Genomic DNA, 15,500 nt, shown 5'->3' with positions numbered 1-15,500 from the left:
TTCGAAACCTTATGTACGATTACATAAGCAAATTTCACAAACGGGGTTCCCACATTTTTGTCAGATTCCAGACGTTGCCATTATCAGCCAAAATTCTTGATTTTTACCTTCAAATTTGGTATCGGGGAGGAGCTCAAGATACGCTGATTCCATAAATCCACTCAGATTTTCAATCCACCCAATATTTGGTCCTTAACGAGGGTGATCACTTTTCTCATAGAAAAATTAAACTTTCCCAGCCACTGACCAGAAGGGAAAGCTAAACACGAAATTGGAGACGGGCATTCGGATGTGTTGCTGACGAGCTATTGAAAATCTCAATATACAGATCGACTCGAAATCGCTTATATCACGGGAAAATCTTTTCAATTTTGAAAAAACCGCCCCCCACTCGCCATTTATCGGTTTTCAACCCTATACACGCTTACGTAAGGAAATTTCACAAGGTGCATGTCCCAGTTGGTGTTCACGAACATTTCGGTAGTCTCTTTTGCTCCACACATCACATTTCCACATCGTTTTTGAGCCCGTCACAGCCCAAAATGCGCGACGCTTCAACCCAGGCGCAAGTTGATGCGTTCCACAGCCGTCTGAGCGATGATTCCGGTGAGTATTGAGCAGGTGAAGAGGCGGAGAGGTGTGAGACACCCAGTGATGGAACTCGACAAAATGCGAAGGAGACGTCTGAGTGACAAAAGAGGTGGATAGGGTGAATAACACGATGGAGACGAGCCAGGATCACGTTTTTTTGAGCTCATTCGACGGTTTTTGGGCGAAATGGATGTGGTGTTGTGATGGTCAGTGAGAATTGTCTGTAGAGACGCTGGCATAACACCAGTGGTCGACACTATGGGCTCTGCTACTTTTGAAAGGCTGGCATAACAGTGTTCCTCACCACGGACTCTGCCACTTTTACTGTAGCACTTCATATTCGTCCGTTCCAGCGTCCATTCGCCCATGCATGCTACACTGTCTGTCATATCGTCCTTCACCGGTCTAAATCGTTCGGTTTGGCATTCTCGTCGCTACATATCGCCATCATCTCGAGAGCAACATATCGTCGCTCTGCCCTTTCATCCATTCGCTCTTGGAGCTCCATTGAACTCCGCTAACCCAGACCTAAAATCAAAAGTAGTCGCTGCGTCAGAACTCCGAGATGCCGTTGATTCATTTCAATCTTCCCCCGCAGACTACGAATACTATCTGCAGAAGATGATGCCGGTATACACCAAAATCTTGGAGTCCACCCCCGTGTCTTTCACGAGTATTTCCGTCGAGCAAGTGAGTACGATAGAATCATTCTAGAGGAATGGCAAGAGAAAAACCTGATAAATGCAGACGACACACGAGATACAACAATCACCTCTCATCTCACTCGGTTCCTGGTTCAATCTCAGAGATGAGGAGTGACTAATATGGACTGGAGGATACTGTCACAGTTGTTGCTGCTGTTGATGAATGACATCTGCCACTATGGCTCTCAGTATGTCTGCCTTTCTTCACTTAGTCACTCACCCCACCTCCCGTACTAACTCAGAAACTCCGATCATCGATCCTCGAAATACTCCTTCGTCTACAAACCAACGATCTCCTCAAACCCTACTCCTCCGCTCTGTTGGAGCAAATCATGTCCATCCTCCGTACCGACAACGAAGAAAACGGAGTGACATGTATGAAAATCCTCACGGCCCTGCACAAGGGCTACAAGGCGCACCTGGGCGGCGACCACGTGACCCAGTTCCTTGAGCTCGTCACCGACCTCTACAAGAACATCCCCTCGGTCGTCAAGGACACGTTTGGCGTCAACCAGACCGGCTCCTCAAACTTCCAGTCCCCCATGTCGCCGTCTCTAGTCTCTGACGGAGACGTGAGCGTCGCCACACCTGGCGGAGCAGCTTCTCGCCCCCTGGCCAAGTCGTTGTTCTCATTCAAGGTGCTCATTGAGTGCCCCATCATTGTGGTACTGCTCTTCTCCACCCACAGAGCCATGGTGCCCACACTCTTGCCTCAGTTCCTGCCTCACGTGATTGAGATGCTGAGAATTCAAGCCCCTCCCCAGGCCGAGGCCCATGCCCAGGCCGAGGCTCGTGGCGATATCCTGACGACCATCTCGCCCCAGATCCGCAACCGCGCGGCTTACGGCGACTTCATCACCTGCCAGGTCAAGACCATGTCGTTTCTGGCATACGCGCTGCGAGGCTTCCCGCCGTTTCTGCAGGAATATCACGTGATCATTCCCGATCTCGTGGTGCGTCTTCTTCAGGACTGCCCCTGCGAGCTTTCCGCCGCTCGAAAGGAGCTCCTGGTCGCCGCTCGACACATTACGTCGACGGATATAAGGACCATGTTCATCCCCAAAATTGACATTCTGCTGGAGGAGCGGGTGTTGATTGGTGATGGTCTGACAGTCAGAGAAACGCTCAAGCCGCTGGCATACTCTATCATGGCGGATCTCATTCACCACGTGCGCAGCGAATTGACGCTCCAGCAAATCTGGAAGACTGTCAAGGTGTACTGCGCCAATATGCTGGACGCGTCGCTGGCCAACTCGTTCCAGATTATGAGTGCCAAGCTGCTCCTGAACCTTGTGGACCCGATCATGAAGCTGCAGGATCGCAACGAGGGCCGTCAGACCATGGTATTGATTCTGAATGCCTTCACAGAGCTCTTCGGTGCCCTCAACAGAACATATCCCAATGTCATGAGGGGCCACGAGCGGTGGCTGAAAGAGCAGGCTGAGAAGAAGGCTGAAGGTGGAGACAAACCCATTGCTGAAGTCAAGCCCGAGGAGGACATCCAGGTTGACGTGAAGCTGGGAACCTCTGCTGAGTCATCTGGGCTCAAACGCAAGGCCGAGGACCTAGAAGTCGACGAGGTCGAGTCCAACGATGTCGTCCCGCAGAAGCCCCGGATCGAATCCGAGTACGACTTTGACTACTTTGAGATCCAGGCGTCGTCGCTGATCAAGATTCACCCTACTCCCACGACGGATCCCCTCGAGGACGCCCGTTACTTGTTCAAGAACCTCATGAACTTCCTCAAAACGGTCATGTTTGGCCTCAAGTCGTGCAACCCACCATGTCCAATTGCCGACATTAGCGAGGCTGTGTGGAACGAGTCCGCCCGACTGTTCAACTTTGAGCAAATTACTATCTTCCGCAAGCTGTTTGAGGAGGGCATCAAGGGTCATCTGTTTTTCGCCTCTCACGTGACCGACAAGACCGCTACGGTCGCCAACAACGACCTCGGTGCCCCCTCGCTGCCTGTGGTCAGTTCCAAAGCCGAGAAGGATCTCATGGAGACATTTGTGACCGTGTTCATTCACATTGACTCGGCGTCGTTCAACGAGATCATCGAGAGCGAGCTCCCCTTTCTCTACGACGCCATGTTCTCCAATTCTGCACTGCTTCACATCCCCCAATTCTTCATGGCTTCCGAAGCTACTTCTGCCAACTTCTCTTCGTTGCTGATTTCGTTTCTGAAGGAGAAGCTCCCTGAGCTCGGAGACGGAAACATTCAAAAATCAAACATTCTGATCCGGCTCTTCAAGCTGTGTTTCATGGCGGTGAACCTGTTCCCCGCTCAGAACGAGGCTGTTCTTCTACCACATCTCAAGAGTCTCATTATCGACTCGATGAAACTGACCACCACCAGCAAGGACCCAATCGTGTACTTTTACCTGCTGCGAACATTGTTCCGAAGCATTGGAGGAGGCAGATTCGAGCTGCTATACAAGGAGGTGCTCCCTTTGCTCCAGTCGCTGCTCGAGTCACTGAATAAGCTGCTTCTGACTGCCAGAAAGCCACAGGAGAGAGATATTTACGTCGAGCTGTGTCTCACGGTTCCCGTGCGTCTTTCTGTGCTCGTCCCGCACCTCTCCTACCTCATGTCTCCGCTTGTCGTTGCTCTCAACGGCTCTCAGGAGCTCGTGTCGCAAGGTCTCCGGACTCTCGAGCTCTGCGTCGACAACCTCACGGCCGAGTACTTTGACCCCATCATCGAGCCCGTTATGGACAAGGTGATGCAGGCGCTGTGGAACCATCTCAAGCCGTTGCCGTACTACCATCAGCACTCGCATACGACTTTGAGGATCCTGGGCAAGCTGGGTGGCAGAAACAGACGTTTTCTGACTCCTCCCGACAACCTCAAGACGATTTCCGCGGTGCACAATGATCTGGCGATCGTGGCCAAGTTCCAGGGCGTGGAGGAAAAGCTACCTGTGAACATTACGCCTGCTCTGGAGGCTTCTGTGGCGATTCTGGAGGACTCCAAGCGGCGTCTAGAGTACCGGGTGAGTGCGTTCAAGTACCTGTCGGGCTGCCTGAAACTGCTGATCGACGCTCATCCTATTGCATCTGATATGAGCGAGACTATCAAGAAGGCGGTGACTGCTCTGACGATGGAGGGTTTCCCCAAATCCAAGGATAACGGCGAGTACCACCTCAAGGATGGTAAAGTCAAGTACCCCGTCAAGCGCAAGCTCGAGGATGAGCTACTGACGATGCTGCTGGAGTCGCTCTTCTTCTCTCTATCCATCGACGCTGTCAAGGAGGAGGCCACTGAGCTTATTCACAACCTGTGCGACCATTTTGTCTTCCTGAACCTTGGTAGATATGTTTTGGACAAACGGAAGGAACTCACCTCGTTTGATCTCAACGAACATGAGGGCAAGACCTTTTTGGACTGCAAGGCAATCATTGGCGCTATCATGTTTGCTCTCAGCCACTACAATGAGTCCATCAAGCAAGGAGGTATTGACGCTATTAAGCATATGTTCAACACCGGTGTTACTGTATTTGGCAGCAAGGAGCTAGCGTTCAAGTTCCCTCTGTACGTGTCCATGTATAGACGCTTCTCGCATGGCTGCTTCGAGGAGGAGTACTACCGCAAGTACGGCGCTGTATTAGGTCTCAAGACGCTGATGCAGGACCTGGACTGTCCACTGCGGTGGATCCAGGTGAAGCAGATTGAGTTCACCCGAACCATTCTGTTTGTGTGCAAGGACGTGCCCCCGGATGTGCCTGGTCACGTGAGAGATGTGGCTCGAAATCTTTATCTCCACATTTTGCGTCGCTGCAACACTGATCTGTCTGCCGAGCAGATGGCAGACAAGTCGTTCAAGCAGGTGGTTGGTTTGCTAGCCTACGATCTCGGCAACGCCAACATTTCCGTGCGGGAGACTTCCAAGCAGGCTCTGGCTACTCTTGCTGAAGTGACAAAGTCTGCGTCCGTGTCTGCCATCCTTGAGCCCGTCAAAACTATTCTACTGGCTCCAATTTTCGGCAAGCCGCTGCGAGCTCTGCCTTTCCCTATGCAGATTGGCCACATTGACGCCATTACCTACTGCCTGGGTCTCGGCAACGGCTTCCTGCCCTTCAACGACGAGCTCACTCGTTTGATTCTGGAAGCTCTGGCATTGGTTGACGCCGAGGACGAGTCTCTAACTGCTGCTCACCGAGTATTCGAACAGCGAACAGCCGAGCAACTCGTGCAACTCCGAATCGTCTGTATCAAGTTGCTGTCCGCTGCACTCGCCCAGACCGAGTACACGGCGATCCAGGCACCTCCCACTCGGTCCAAGATCATTGCCGTATTCTTCAAGACGCTCTATTCGCGATCCGACGCCGTTATCGAAGCTGCCCACCAGGGTCTGCGGTCTGTTCTCTCCAACAAGAACAAGTTGCCCAAAGACCTGCTTCAGAATGGACTCAAGCCTATTCTCATGTCGCTGTCGGACCACAAGCGACTGTCCGTGGCCGGCCTTCAGGGCCTCGCCAAGCTGCTAGAGCTCCTGACGTCTTATTTCAAGGTTGAGATTGGCCGCAAGCTGCTGGACCACCTGAGAGCTTGTGCTGAACCTCAGACTCTCCACCAACTGGCTACTCATAACCTGTCTCTCCAGCAGAACGTACAGATCATCGTGGCCATTTTGAACGTGTTCCACCTGTTGCCGTCTACCGCACACACATTCATGAACGATATTGTCAATATGATTGTATATCTGGAGAGAAATCTGCGTCGTCAGCAGAAGAGTCCCTTCAGGGTGCCCGTCGGCAAGTTCTTCAACTGCTACCCCGAGCAGACGTTTGACTACTTTGCTCCAAAGCTGCAGGACCGAACACTTGGTCGGTTGTTTTCTTCGATTTTGACCGAGGACGTTTGTGACGAGCTCAGAGGCGTGGTCATCACCCGTATGGACGAACTGGTGGCCAAGATTGGCGAGTTGCAAGGTGGACAGAGAGCAGTTGCCATCTGTAACCTGGTTGAGGTGGTGGCTTCTGTGAACGCCAAGCCAGCCAAGCCCAAGGTGGTGAAGGAGGAGAAGAAGGAGGAGGGAGAGGCCGACGGTGAGACAAAGGCAGTGACCAAGACAGAGGATTCCACGGCTGAAATCAAGCCTGTCATGACCCCCCAGCTCCTCTCCAAGCTCGTGGGCCACGTGAAGGACCTGCCTGCTCTGGTATCCAAAACCCTACCCACAGACCCCATCCACATTCAGACGGAGCAGACCATCGAGACGCTGCAGAACATTGCGGTCGCGTTTCTGAAGTCGCGTGATCCGTCCACCTCATCCATCGACATGGTGTTCGGCCTCATCAAGGTATTCACGTCCAACAAAGAGCTCAAAATCTCGTGGTCGTTTCAGCAGTACATTTTCAACTCGCTGGTGTGTTCCACGGACGTGCTGATGCGGCGCAAGTATCTGACCAAGGCGGTGGAGCTGTGCAGCACCTCCAGACACCTCAATATTGCCGGACGAATCTTTGTGTTCAACAAGCTTGTCAATCCGATCCTAATTGTCGAGCAAAAACGCAACAAGTCGCTCGCTCTTCTATTGGACAAGATTTCGCAGAACAACAAGGCCGGCAACTGGCTGGATTTGGTGCACACCAAGATCTGGCGTCCCTCGCAACTTGATGCTACCGACGACAAGTCTGCGTCTATTGACCAGCTTCGGTTCGAGCTGTTGCACTTGTCTGCCCTGCTCATCAACTACGCTCCTCAGTTGGTGGCTGAGGGCCGAAAGGACATGATCAAGTTTGGCTGGAACTTTATCAAGCTCGACGACATTGTGTCCAAACAAGCAGCGTACGTGGTCATCTCGTACTTCATTGCCGCCTACGAGACGCTGCCCAAGATTGTGATTCAGATCTACGTGGCGCTTCTGAAGACGTCGCAGAACGAGGCTCGTCAGCTGGTGAAACAAGCGCTCGATTTGCTGGCCCCCGTGCTCCCAGACAGAATCCCATCTCCTACATGGGCCAAGTGGCCTCGACGGGTGCTGTCTGAGTACGGACACAACATCATGCAGGTGATTGGCGTCTACCAGTTTGTGGTGCGGTACCCGGACCTCTTCTACGAGTACTCTGTTTACTTTGTCCCTAACATCATTGCCACAATGCCCAAGCTGTCGTTCTCGCCTGGTTCGCCCTCAGAGAACCAGAATCTCGCTGCCGATTTGGCAGGTCTCTTGTTGAAGTGGGAGGAGAGAGCCAAGAGAGAGTACAAGTTGTACGAGAATGGTGAGTGGCCTATCAAGGAGGAGAAGGAGGTAAAGAAGGAGGGTGAAGTGAAGGAGGAAAAGAAGGAGGGTGAGCCTGAGGTGGCAGAGGAGGAACCCCCCAAGCCTCCTCCAGAGAGTGTTCTCTCTTCTGCTCAGCTCGAGTCCGTCGTCACATACCTCATTCGGTACATCTGCATGTACCCCCAGAAGGTGGTGGACTCACCTCTGGCCAGCCGCATCCTGGACATTCTCAAGAAGCTTTTGGAGATTAACGTGCAATCCCGTGACTGTGTCAAGCTCACCTTCTTTGATCGGTCGCTTGTCCAGAATGATCTCAACTCGCCCAACACTCTGTGTCTTTGTTTGAACGCTCTGGAAGTTGTCAAGGCCACTATTGCCACCAAGAGCGACCAGTGGATCCTTGAGAACCTGCCTCATCTTGAGCGGCTGCTCGAGAAATGCATCAAGAGCAACAACTCTGACATCCAGGAGGTGCTGCAGGGTGCGCTCTCAATTATCCTCAAGGCTATCAAGAACACCGGTGGCAACACTGGCGGGTCTGTGGCTGTTCCTGGTGCCACAGATGCCGCCGCTGCTCCCGAGGCAGACTCTTCCATCCCCACCATCATCACACTCATCAACAACACGATCCTGGAGAACCTTGGCAGCCCCAACTCGATTTCTGCGGGCACCACGCTCTGCTGGACGCTGTTCCAGGTCGATCCCACCATGGTCGATTTTGTTCTTGCGCCCATGATGAAGGCCTTTGGCAAGCTGTGCAAGGACCATATCACCCAGAGCGGGGATGGCGACGGAGAGGCTTCTCTTCCCGAGTTGGAGCGATCCATGACCACCAAACTGCTGGTAAAGATCCTGGACTTGACATCGACACGTGTCTCGTATCTCGGAGACCAGCGTCGAGTCTTTCTGTCTCTCTTTGCACAGCTCATTGAACGGTCACCTGATCCGGAGCTGTGCAAAAAGATGATCTCCATCACTCGGGGATGGATTTTCTCCAAGACGGAGTTGTTCCCATCCATGAAGGAGAAGGCTGCCATTCTTGGCAAGATGATCATATTTGAGAACAGAGGAGACGCCACGCTCAAGAAGCTGCTCTATCAGGTCATCATTGACATCTACACCGACCCCCAGCTGGCCAAGTCGGAGCTCTCTATTCGCATGGAGACGCCATTTTTGGTCGGCACCCGAAGTGAAGACTGTGAGATCCGAAGCAAGCTCATGAGCATTCTCAATGAGTCACTACCTGAGAACTCCGTCAAGCGTCTGTTCTACATTGTCGGCCACCAAAACTGGGAGGCTCTTGGCGACTACCAGTGGATCCACCAGGGTCTGCAGCTCATTTACAACACCATTGAGGGCAAGTTGGAGCTGCAGCCGGGTAACTATCTTGTTTCTGGTATGGACGGTGTTGGCGAGGGTCTCGGAGGGTTGGATGTTGAGGTTCCAGACGATCTGCCCACCTCTCCAGAGCTGAAACCCCTGTTACAGAAGCATGGCGCTTTTCTCAAGGGCATTCGAGATGCTCCAGTGTCTTCTCTTCTCAACCCCCTTGTGGACATCCAGTACTGTTCTCCCGAGACCGTGAACGAGATGTGGGCGCTGTTGTTCCCCGTTCTTTACGGCCAGGTCCCCCGGAAGGACAAGACGGACTTCAGCAAGGCTCTGGTGACTCTCTTATCCAAGGAGTACCACAACCGGCAAGCCGAAGCCCGTCCGAATGTCATTCAGGCCTTCCTGAAGGCGTTTGAGAAGTGCCAGGGCCTGCTTATGCCGCCCCATCTTCTCAAATATCTCGGCAAATCGTTTGACGGCTGGTTCGAGGCTGTAAAGTGCCTGGAAGATGGCTCCACAGCCGCCATCCCCTCCAACTCGCAGGTTGATAGCGCCAAAATTGAGGAGGCTAATCTTGACGCGCTGGCCGAGCTTTATGCGGGTATCCAGGAGGACGATACCTTCTATGGCCTATGGAGACGTCGGGCGCGGTACACAGAAACTAACTCTGCCATTTCCTACGAGCAGTGTGGTATGTGGAGTCGGGCTCTTCAGCTGTATGAAGCTGCTCAGATCAAGGCGCGGTCTGGAGCCCTTCCCTACGGCGAGTCCGAGTACTCTCTCTGGGAAGACCACTGGATTCTATGTGCCCAGAAGTTGCAGCAGTGGGATATTCTCACTGAGCTGGCCAAGCATGAGGGTTTCACCGATCTGCTGCTTGAATGCGGCTGGCGAGTGGCTGACTGGAATGCCGATAAGGAGCCGCTTGAGCAGTCAATCAGAACTGTCATGGACGTGCCTACACCCCGACGACAGATTTTTGAGACGTTCCTGTGTCTGCAGAGTTACGCCCAGAAGGGTGAGACGTTGCAGACGCTGTCCAAATACTGTGACGAGGGCATTCAGCTGGTGCTCCAAAACTGGGCTGCTCTGCCAACTCCCATCACGGGAGCCCACCTCCCGTTGCTGCACACCTTCCAGCAGTACGTGGAGTTCATGGAGGCGTCGCAGGTGTACACTTCCCTGGCCTCTACCACGGCTCAGAACCTGGATGCCAAGTCTCAGGAGCTCAAGGGTGTGCTTCAGGCCTGGAGAGAGCGTCTTCCCAACGTATGGGACGATATCAACATCTGGGGTGATCTTGTGACCTGGCGTCAGCACGCGTTTGGCGTCATTAACCGGGTGTATCTTGGATTGGTCCCTCAAGGCCAACAGGGCCAACAGGGCCAGCAGGGAGCTGGAGCTTCTACTTCCTCATTTGCCTACCGGGGCTACCACGAGATCGCCTGGATCATCAACCGGTTTGCCCACGTGGCTCGTGTGCACAACATGCCCGATGTGTGTATCAACCAGTTGAGCAAGATTTACACGCTGCCCAACATTGAGATTCAGGAGGCGTTCCTCAAGCTGCGGGAGCAGGCCAAGTGTCACTACCAGAACCAGGCCGAGTTGAACACCGGTCTGGATGTCATCTCCAACACCAACCTGGCGTACTTTGTGGCCCAACAAAAGGCGGAATTCTTCACGCTCAAGGGTATGTTCTTGGCCAAGCTAAATGTCCAGGACGACGCAAACCAGGCTTTCGCCACCGCTGTCCAAATTGACCTCTATCTCCCCAAGGCCTGGGCCGAGTGGGGCTATTTTAACGACAAGCGGTTCAAGGAGAACCCCAAGGATATCATTTACGCCAACAACGCCATTTCGTGCTACCTGCAGGCTGCGGGACTGTACAAGAACGGCAAGGCTCGAAAGCTGCTGGGCCGAATTCTCTGGCTCATTTCGCTGGACAACCAGCAGGGCAATCTGGCACAGGCGTTCCAAAACTACCGTGGCGACGTGCCGGTGTGGTACTGGATCGTCTTTATTCCGCAGCTCCTCACCTCTCTGGCACACAGAGAGGCTCGAATGGCGTCTGCGATTTTGATCAAGATTGCAAAGACGTACCCCCAGGCGTTGCATTTCCACCTCCGAACCACCAAGGAGGACTATTCTGTGCTCCAGCGACAAGCCATGGCTGCCAGGGCTTCAGGAGGTACTCCTGGAGCCGCTGGTGCTGGCGGCACCCCCGGAGCTTCTGGAGCTGGTGCTGGCGGCACCCCTGCCGCTGGAACACCTCCTGGCGGCTCTCCTGCCGGTTCCGCACCGTGGGAGTATGTGGACGAGATCATGGGTATCCTTAAAACCGCTTATCCCCTCTTGGCACTCTCTCTCGAGACCCTGGTCGACCAAATCTACCAGCGTTTCAAGTGCCAGGTGGACGAGGACGCGTACCGACTCATCATGGCGCTGCTCAACGATGGCGTGCAGTACATGGGCCGATTGCCTTACCCTAAGGAGGATGCCAAGCTTCCTGCCACGACCGAGGCCAACATCACGCGGTTCGCCGAGTCGGTGTTGCCCAAGCACATCAAGTCCGCGTTTGAGGCCGAGTTTGTGACCGACAAGCCCAATCTCGAGACGTACGTGACGCGGCTGCGAAAGTGGCGTGACCGGTTTGAGGAGAAGCTGGACTCTCGAAACAGCTCGATTCACCTGGAAGCGCTGTCTCCCCATCTCTCCGAGTTCCACTACCAGAAGTTTGAGGACATTGAGGTGCCTGGACAGTACCTACAGCTTAAGGACTCCAACATGCACTTTGTCAAGATTGACCGGTTCATGCCCACGGTGTCAATTGTGCGGGGCCATGGAATCTGCTACAAGCGGCTTACCATCCGTGGCCACGATGGCTCCATGCACCCCTTTGCCGTACAGTATCCCTCAGCGCGGCATTGTCGACGGGAGGAGCGGGTGATGCAGTTGTTCCGTATCTTGAACGACGCCCTCTCGCGCAACAGAGAGACCCGCAAGCGGTACCTGCAGTTCACACTACCCCTGTGTGTGCCTTTGTCCCCTCACATTCGTCTGGTGCAGGACGACTCGCGCTACGTGTCCATGCAGGCCATCTACGAGGACTTTTGTCACCGCAAGAACGTGTCAAGGGACGAGCCGTCGATTTTTGCCATGCACCAGCTGCGGGCTGCGTTTGATTCCAAGCTGCCCAAGCCAGACATTTCGTCCATCAAGATGGAGATTCTGAGCTCGATCCAGGAGGAGTTGGTGCCCAAGACGGTCTTCAGCGACTACTTTACGCGTATCTACCCGCAGTTTTCGGACTTTTGGCTCTTCCGAAAACAGTTTTCGTATTCGTATGCTGGTGTCACCTTCCTGATCTTCATGATGAGTATCAACAACCGGTACGCCAACAAGATTCTCATCAACACGGGCAGTGGCAACGTGTGGACCACGGACATTGTGCCGGTTCTGCCGCCGCAAAAGTCCACACCCACGTTCCACAACGGCGAGGCCGTGCCCTTCAGACTGACCCCCAATATCCAGCAGCTCATGGGCCCTACAAACATGGAAGGTCTGTTTTCGTTTGCCATCATGTTAATTGCGCGGGCCGTGACTGAGCCTGAGTTCTCGCTTGACCAGTACATGTCGCTGTTTGTCAGAGACGAAATGATCTCCTGGTACACTCAGCAGCACCGACCGTCGGTGCAGGACCAGCAACTTCGGGAAATTGTAAAGGTCAATGTCGATGGTATTGTCAAGCGGGCTTCTTCTCTGGCTCAGGTGGGTCAGGGCAACGTGCCTGCCAACCAGACTGTCATTGATCTGATTTCTCAGGCTGTCAACCCAAGATACCTGGCCTTGACCGATAACCTCTGGCAGGCCTATCTTTAAGAGGAGGAGTGAAGAGGGAGGGTTAGGGAAGGATTTGTGTGGTGTGACAAGAAGGATTTGTGTTATTGTATTATTGAATATTATGATCATTGTGTTACAGGGTGTAGTGTAGATAGGAAATGGAGTCCTTCCTGAGAATACTGCCGAGTACCCAGCTCGAGGATATGAGCCCAGGTCATAGCACCTAGCACCCGAGGGGTTCGACTTTGAACCTATTCGCGACGCGACCAAGCTTCCAAAGCGTGCTCTGCGCGCCTCTCATAAGAGAAGCACATGAAGACCTTCAACTCGCATTCTTACGTCAACATTTGCCGCAACTACGGCATCTCCTTCATCTACAGCGGGCTGCCAACCAGACCATTACACCTGCTGCCCCTCGCTATCTCGGTTTTTACGTCATCACGAAGATCAACGGACCCGGGACGTTATCTACTGCACCCACTTATGACCTACAACCAATGCATGGAGTGCTTTGTGGATGTGGCCAAAGTGCCCTTCAAACGTGTTCGGAAAATCCACCCCTACCTGCTTACTAGGAGTCCCTCAACAGCCCAGCGTTTTTGATTGAAATGGCGCAGCTTATCCTGTTGTAGTATGCGCTGGATAATATCCAATGAATATCTGAATATTGTATATAATGTCTTCAGGAGGTTGCTACTTAAGGAGCTTCGGTCAAGTACAGTTGGAGATTTGTTGAAGATTTGTTGACGATTTATTGAAGAAAAAGTCACCTGGAGGTTCAAATTCAATGTTCCGGACAAGGTGGGAGAAATTTCAGCACAAAAAGTTGTAGAGAATGGAATTATTAGTAGGGTTATATATTAATAATTCTGCATTGTAATAGAATATTTTGCGATATTGCGGTTTTTGTATCTTGAAGACGCTCCAATTTACTTAGACTTTACTTAGATCCAATTCACTCCCTTGACCCCAATCCAATCACTACTTGTACTGGAGAAGTACGCGGGAAAAAGACCCAGATCGAACTGAAAAACTTGGGCCATTGGCAAAAGAGTGGTGAAATGAACTCTTCATGGTCTATTGCCGACTCTGGCTCCTTATCTCTCCTACGCCACGTCCTCTGGTGTTTTCGGCAGTAGAGGCTCTAATACATTGTGTGATATGACGGGTAAAACCTGCGGCAATTGTGCTTAAAACTGTATCACAAATACTTTATGACTGTGGTAATGTCATTATGGAGTTTACTTTACCACATTGTCAGTATTCATGCTCCTAAAGGCAGTATTCTACTGATGGTAGATACATGTAAAAGTCCAACTATATGCTTATAGCTCAAGTAGAGGGTCAAGTAAAGTTTCGCGTAAAAACCTTATCCTCCTCGAGGGGTGATTGCTGCCAAAAATGTGCAGATCTTGTCTGACGTTTCACGAACCCCAAAAACAATACATACAGATGAGAAGAAAAAAGAGAAGGTCCCACCGAGATTCGAACTCGGGACCTTAAGATTTGCAATCTCACGCGCTACCGCTGTGCCATAGGACCGTTCTTGAAAAGGGTCATCAACAAGCCACGAGGATGTGAGGAATGCAAAAATTCGCACGCCATTTTTGAGTCCCACAGACGTGTCAGAGAAGGGATATTAGCGACTGGTAATTTATTGTTGCTAAGAGATTACCATCCTCTTTAAATTGGACCGAAAAACACGCGTTAACGGTACTTTATGGGGCTGTGAAATTTGCGAGTTGAAGATCAAGGTTCGGTTGATCTAGGGAGAAGAGGGGCGCATAGAAGTTGATAGGAGGGTGGTGATTGGGGACTAGGTGATCGAGGCTTTTTCAAGATGTCAATTGGGCGATTCTATGTTGAAGTCATTAGGATTTGAGACGATTCTGCTGCTTTCCATGGTTCTGAAGGTATCTTGGGGTGAGTGTCAATGTATGCACGAGGTATTGAGGAGGGAGAAAAGAACCACAAGTGGAAAATGGCGGTTGACTCGTGGAGAATTGCGGTTGACTATTGAATGGGTACTTGGATGACACTTTCAATTCGCTTGTCCAAAGGCAACTATGAACCTCACCACCTACACTTCTTGTCCTTCTTGTAGGTCTCTTGATCTTCTCCTGACTGTGGCAAAAGACAAGGATTTTGATTCCTAAAAGAGAAACCACTGCTACACACTCTAACAATGCCCGGTACGTTTCTGAGAAGCAAAAAAAAGCCTTATGTTTTGGAATATCCAAAAAAGAGAGGTCCCACCGAGATTCGAACTCGGGACCTTAAGATTTGCAATCTCACGCGCTACCGCTGTGCCATAGGACCTGATTTTTTATTAAAAAAACCACCCGTTCAATATATTTGTGGGTTTGAGAAACTGTTCCAGCGAAAATTGCGCTTTTGACGCTCATGGGAGTCGCTGGCATATCTACGTAATGTTCAATTTGAGAGATTACTACCAAAAAAAGAATTGAGGTTGTTTCTATGGTGTTCACGACCTGTCGGAGGAGTTTTCACGGTGACGAAATGATAGACAGAGGTGGTAGTGATGAGAGTGAATTGGCGGAGAAAAACAAGAAGATTTAATGACTGCTATCGGTATATGAATGGGCTCTTACTGATGGATATGTCGATGAGGTTGCAGTTGGACTGAAGATTGTTACATTAACTATCAGATAACTAAATGTGGGTTGTTATTCTAACTGTTAGCTAAGTAGATTTTTTGCTGTTAGTTAGACAAATGTGTAACTTCACTAAAATCTAACTAAAGTCCAAACATACCGCGAAAAAATGTCGTCTCAAAAAC

General features: G+C 51.7%; 1 protein-coding gene and 2 non-coding genes across 3 annotated transcripts; 1 reads left to right on the top strand and 2 right to left on the bottom strand.

The window, feature by feature from the left end:
- Window positions 1–542: 542 nt before the first annotated feature.
- Window positions 543–12,739, top strand: YALI1_C02831g (uncharacterized protein; the record flags this gene model as incomplete). Its single annotated transcript, XM_501349.3, has 3 exons — window positions 543–606; window positions 1,118–1,281; window positions 1,538–12,739. 3 exons carry the CDS (start codon window positions 543–545, stop codon window positions 12,737–12,739), a joined length of 11,430 nt encoding a protein of 3,809 aa, XP_501349.3.
- A 1,431-nt stretch (window positions 12,740–14,170) lies between these two features.
- On the bottom strand, window positions 14,171–14,242 carry YALI1_C02704r. Its single transcript has one exon. It is a non-coding gene; the product is annotated as a tRNA-Cys (tRNA).
- Window positions 14,243–14,947: 705 nt separating this feature from the next.
- YALI1_C02696r lies at window positions 14,948–15,019 on the bottom strand. The gene has a single exon. It is a non-coding gene; the product is annotated as a tRNA-Cys (tRNA).
- Window positions 15,020–15,500: the final 481 nt, after the last annotated feature.

This window comes from Yarrowia lipolytica, chromosome 1C (assembly GCF_001761485.1).
Source record: "Yarrowia lipolytica chromosome 1C, complete sequence".
Taxonomy (NCBI): domain Eukaryota; kingdom Fungi; phylum Ascomycota; class Dipodascomycetes; order Dipodascales; genus Yarrowia; species Yarrowia lipolytica.
This window is presented reverse-complemented; position numbering and strand designations above follow the sequence as displayed.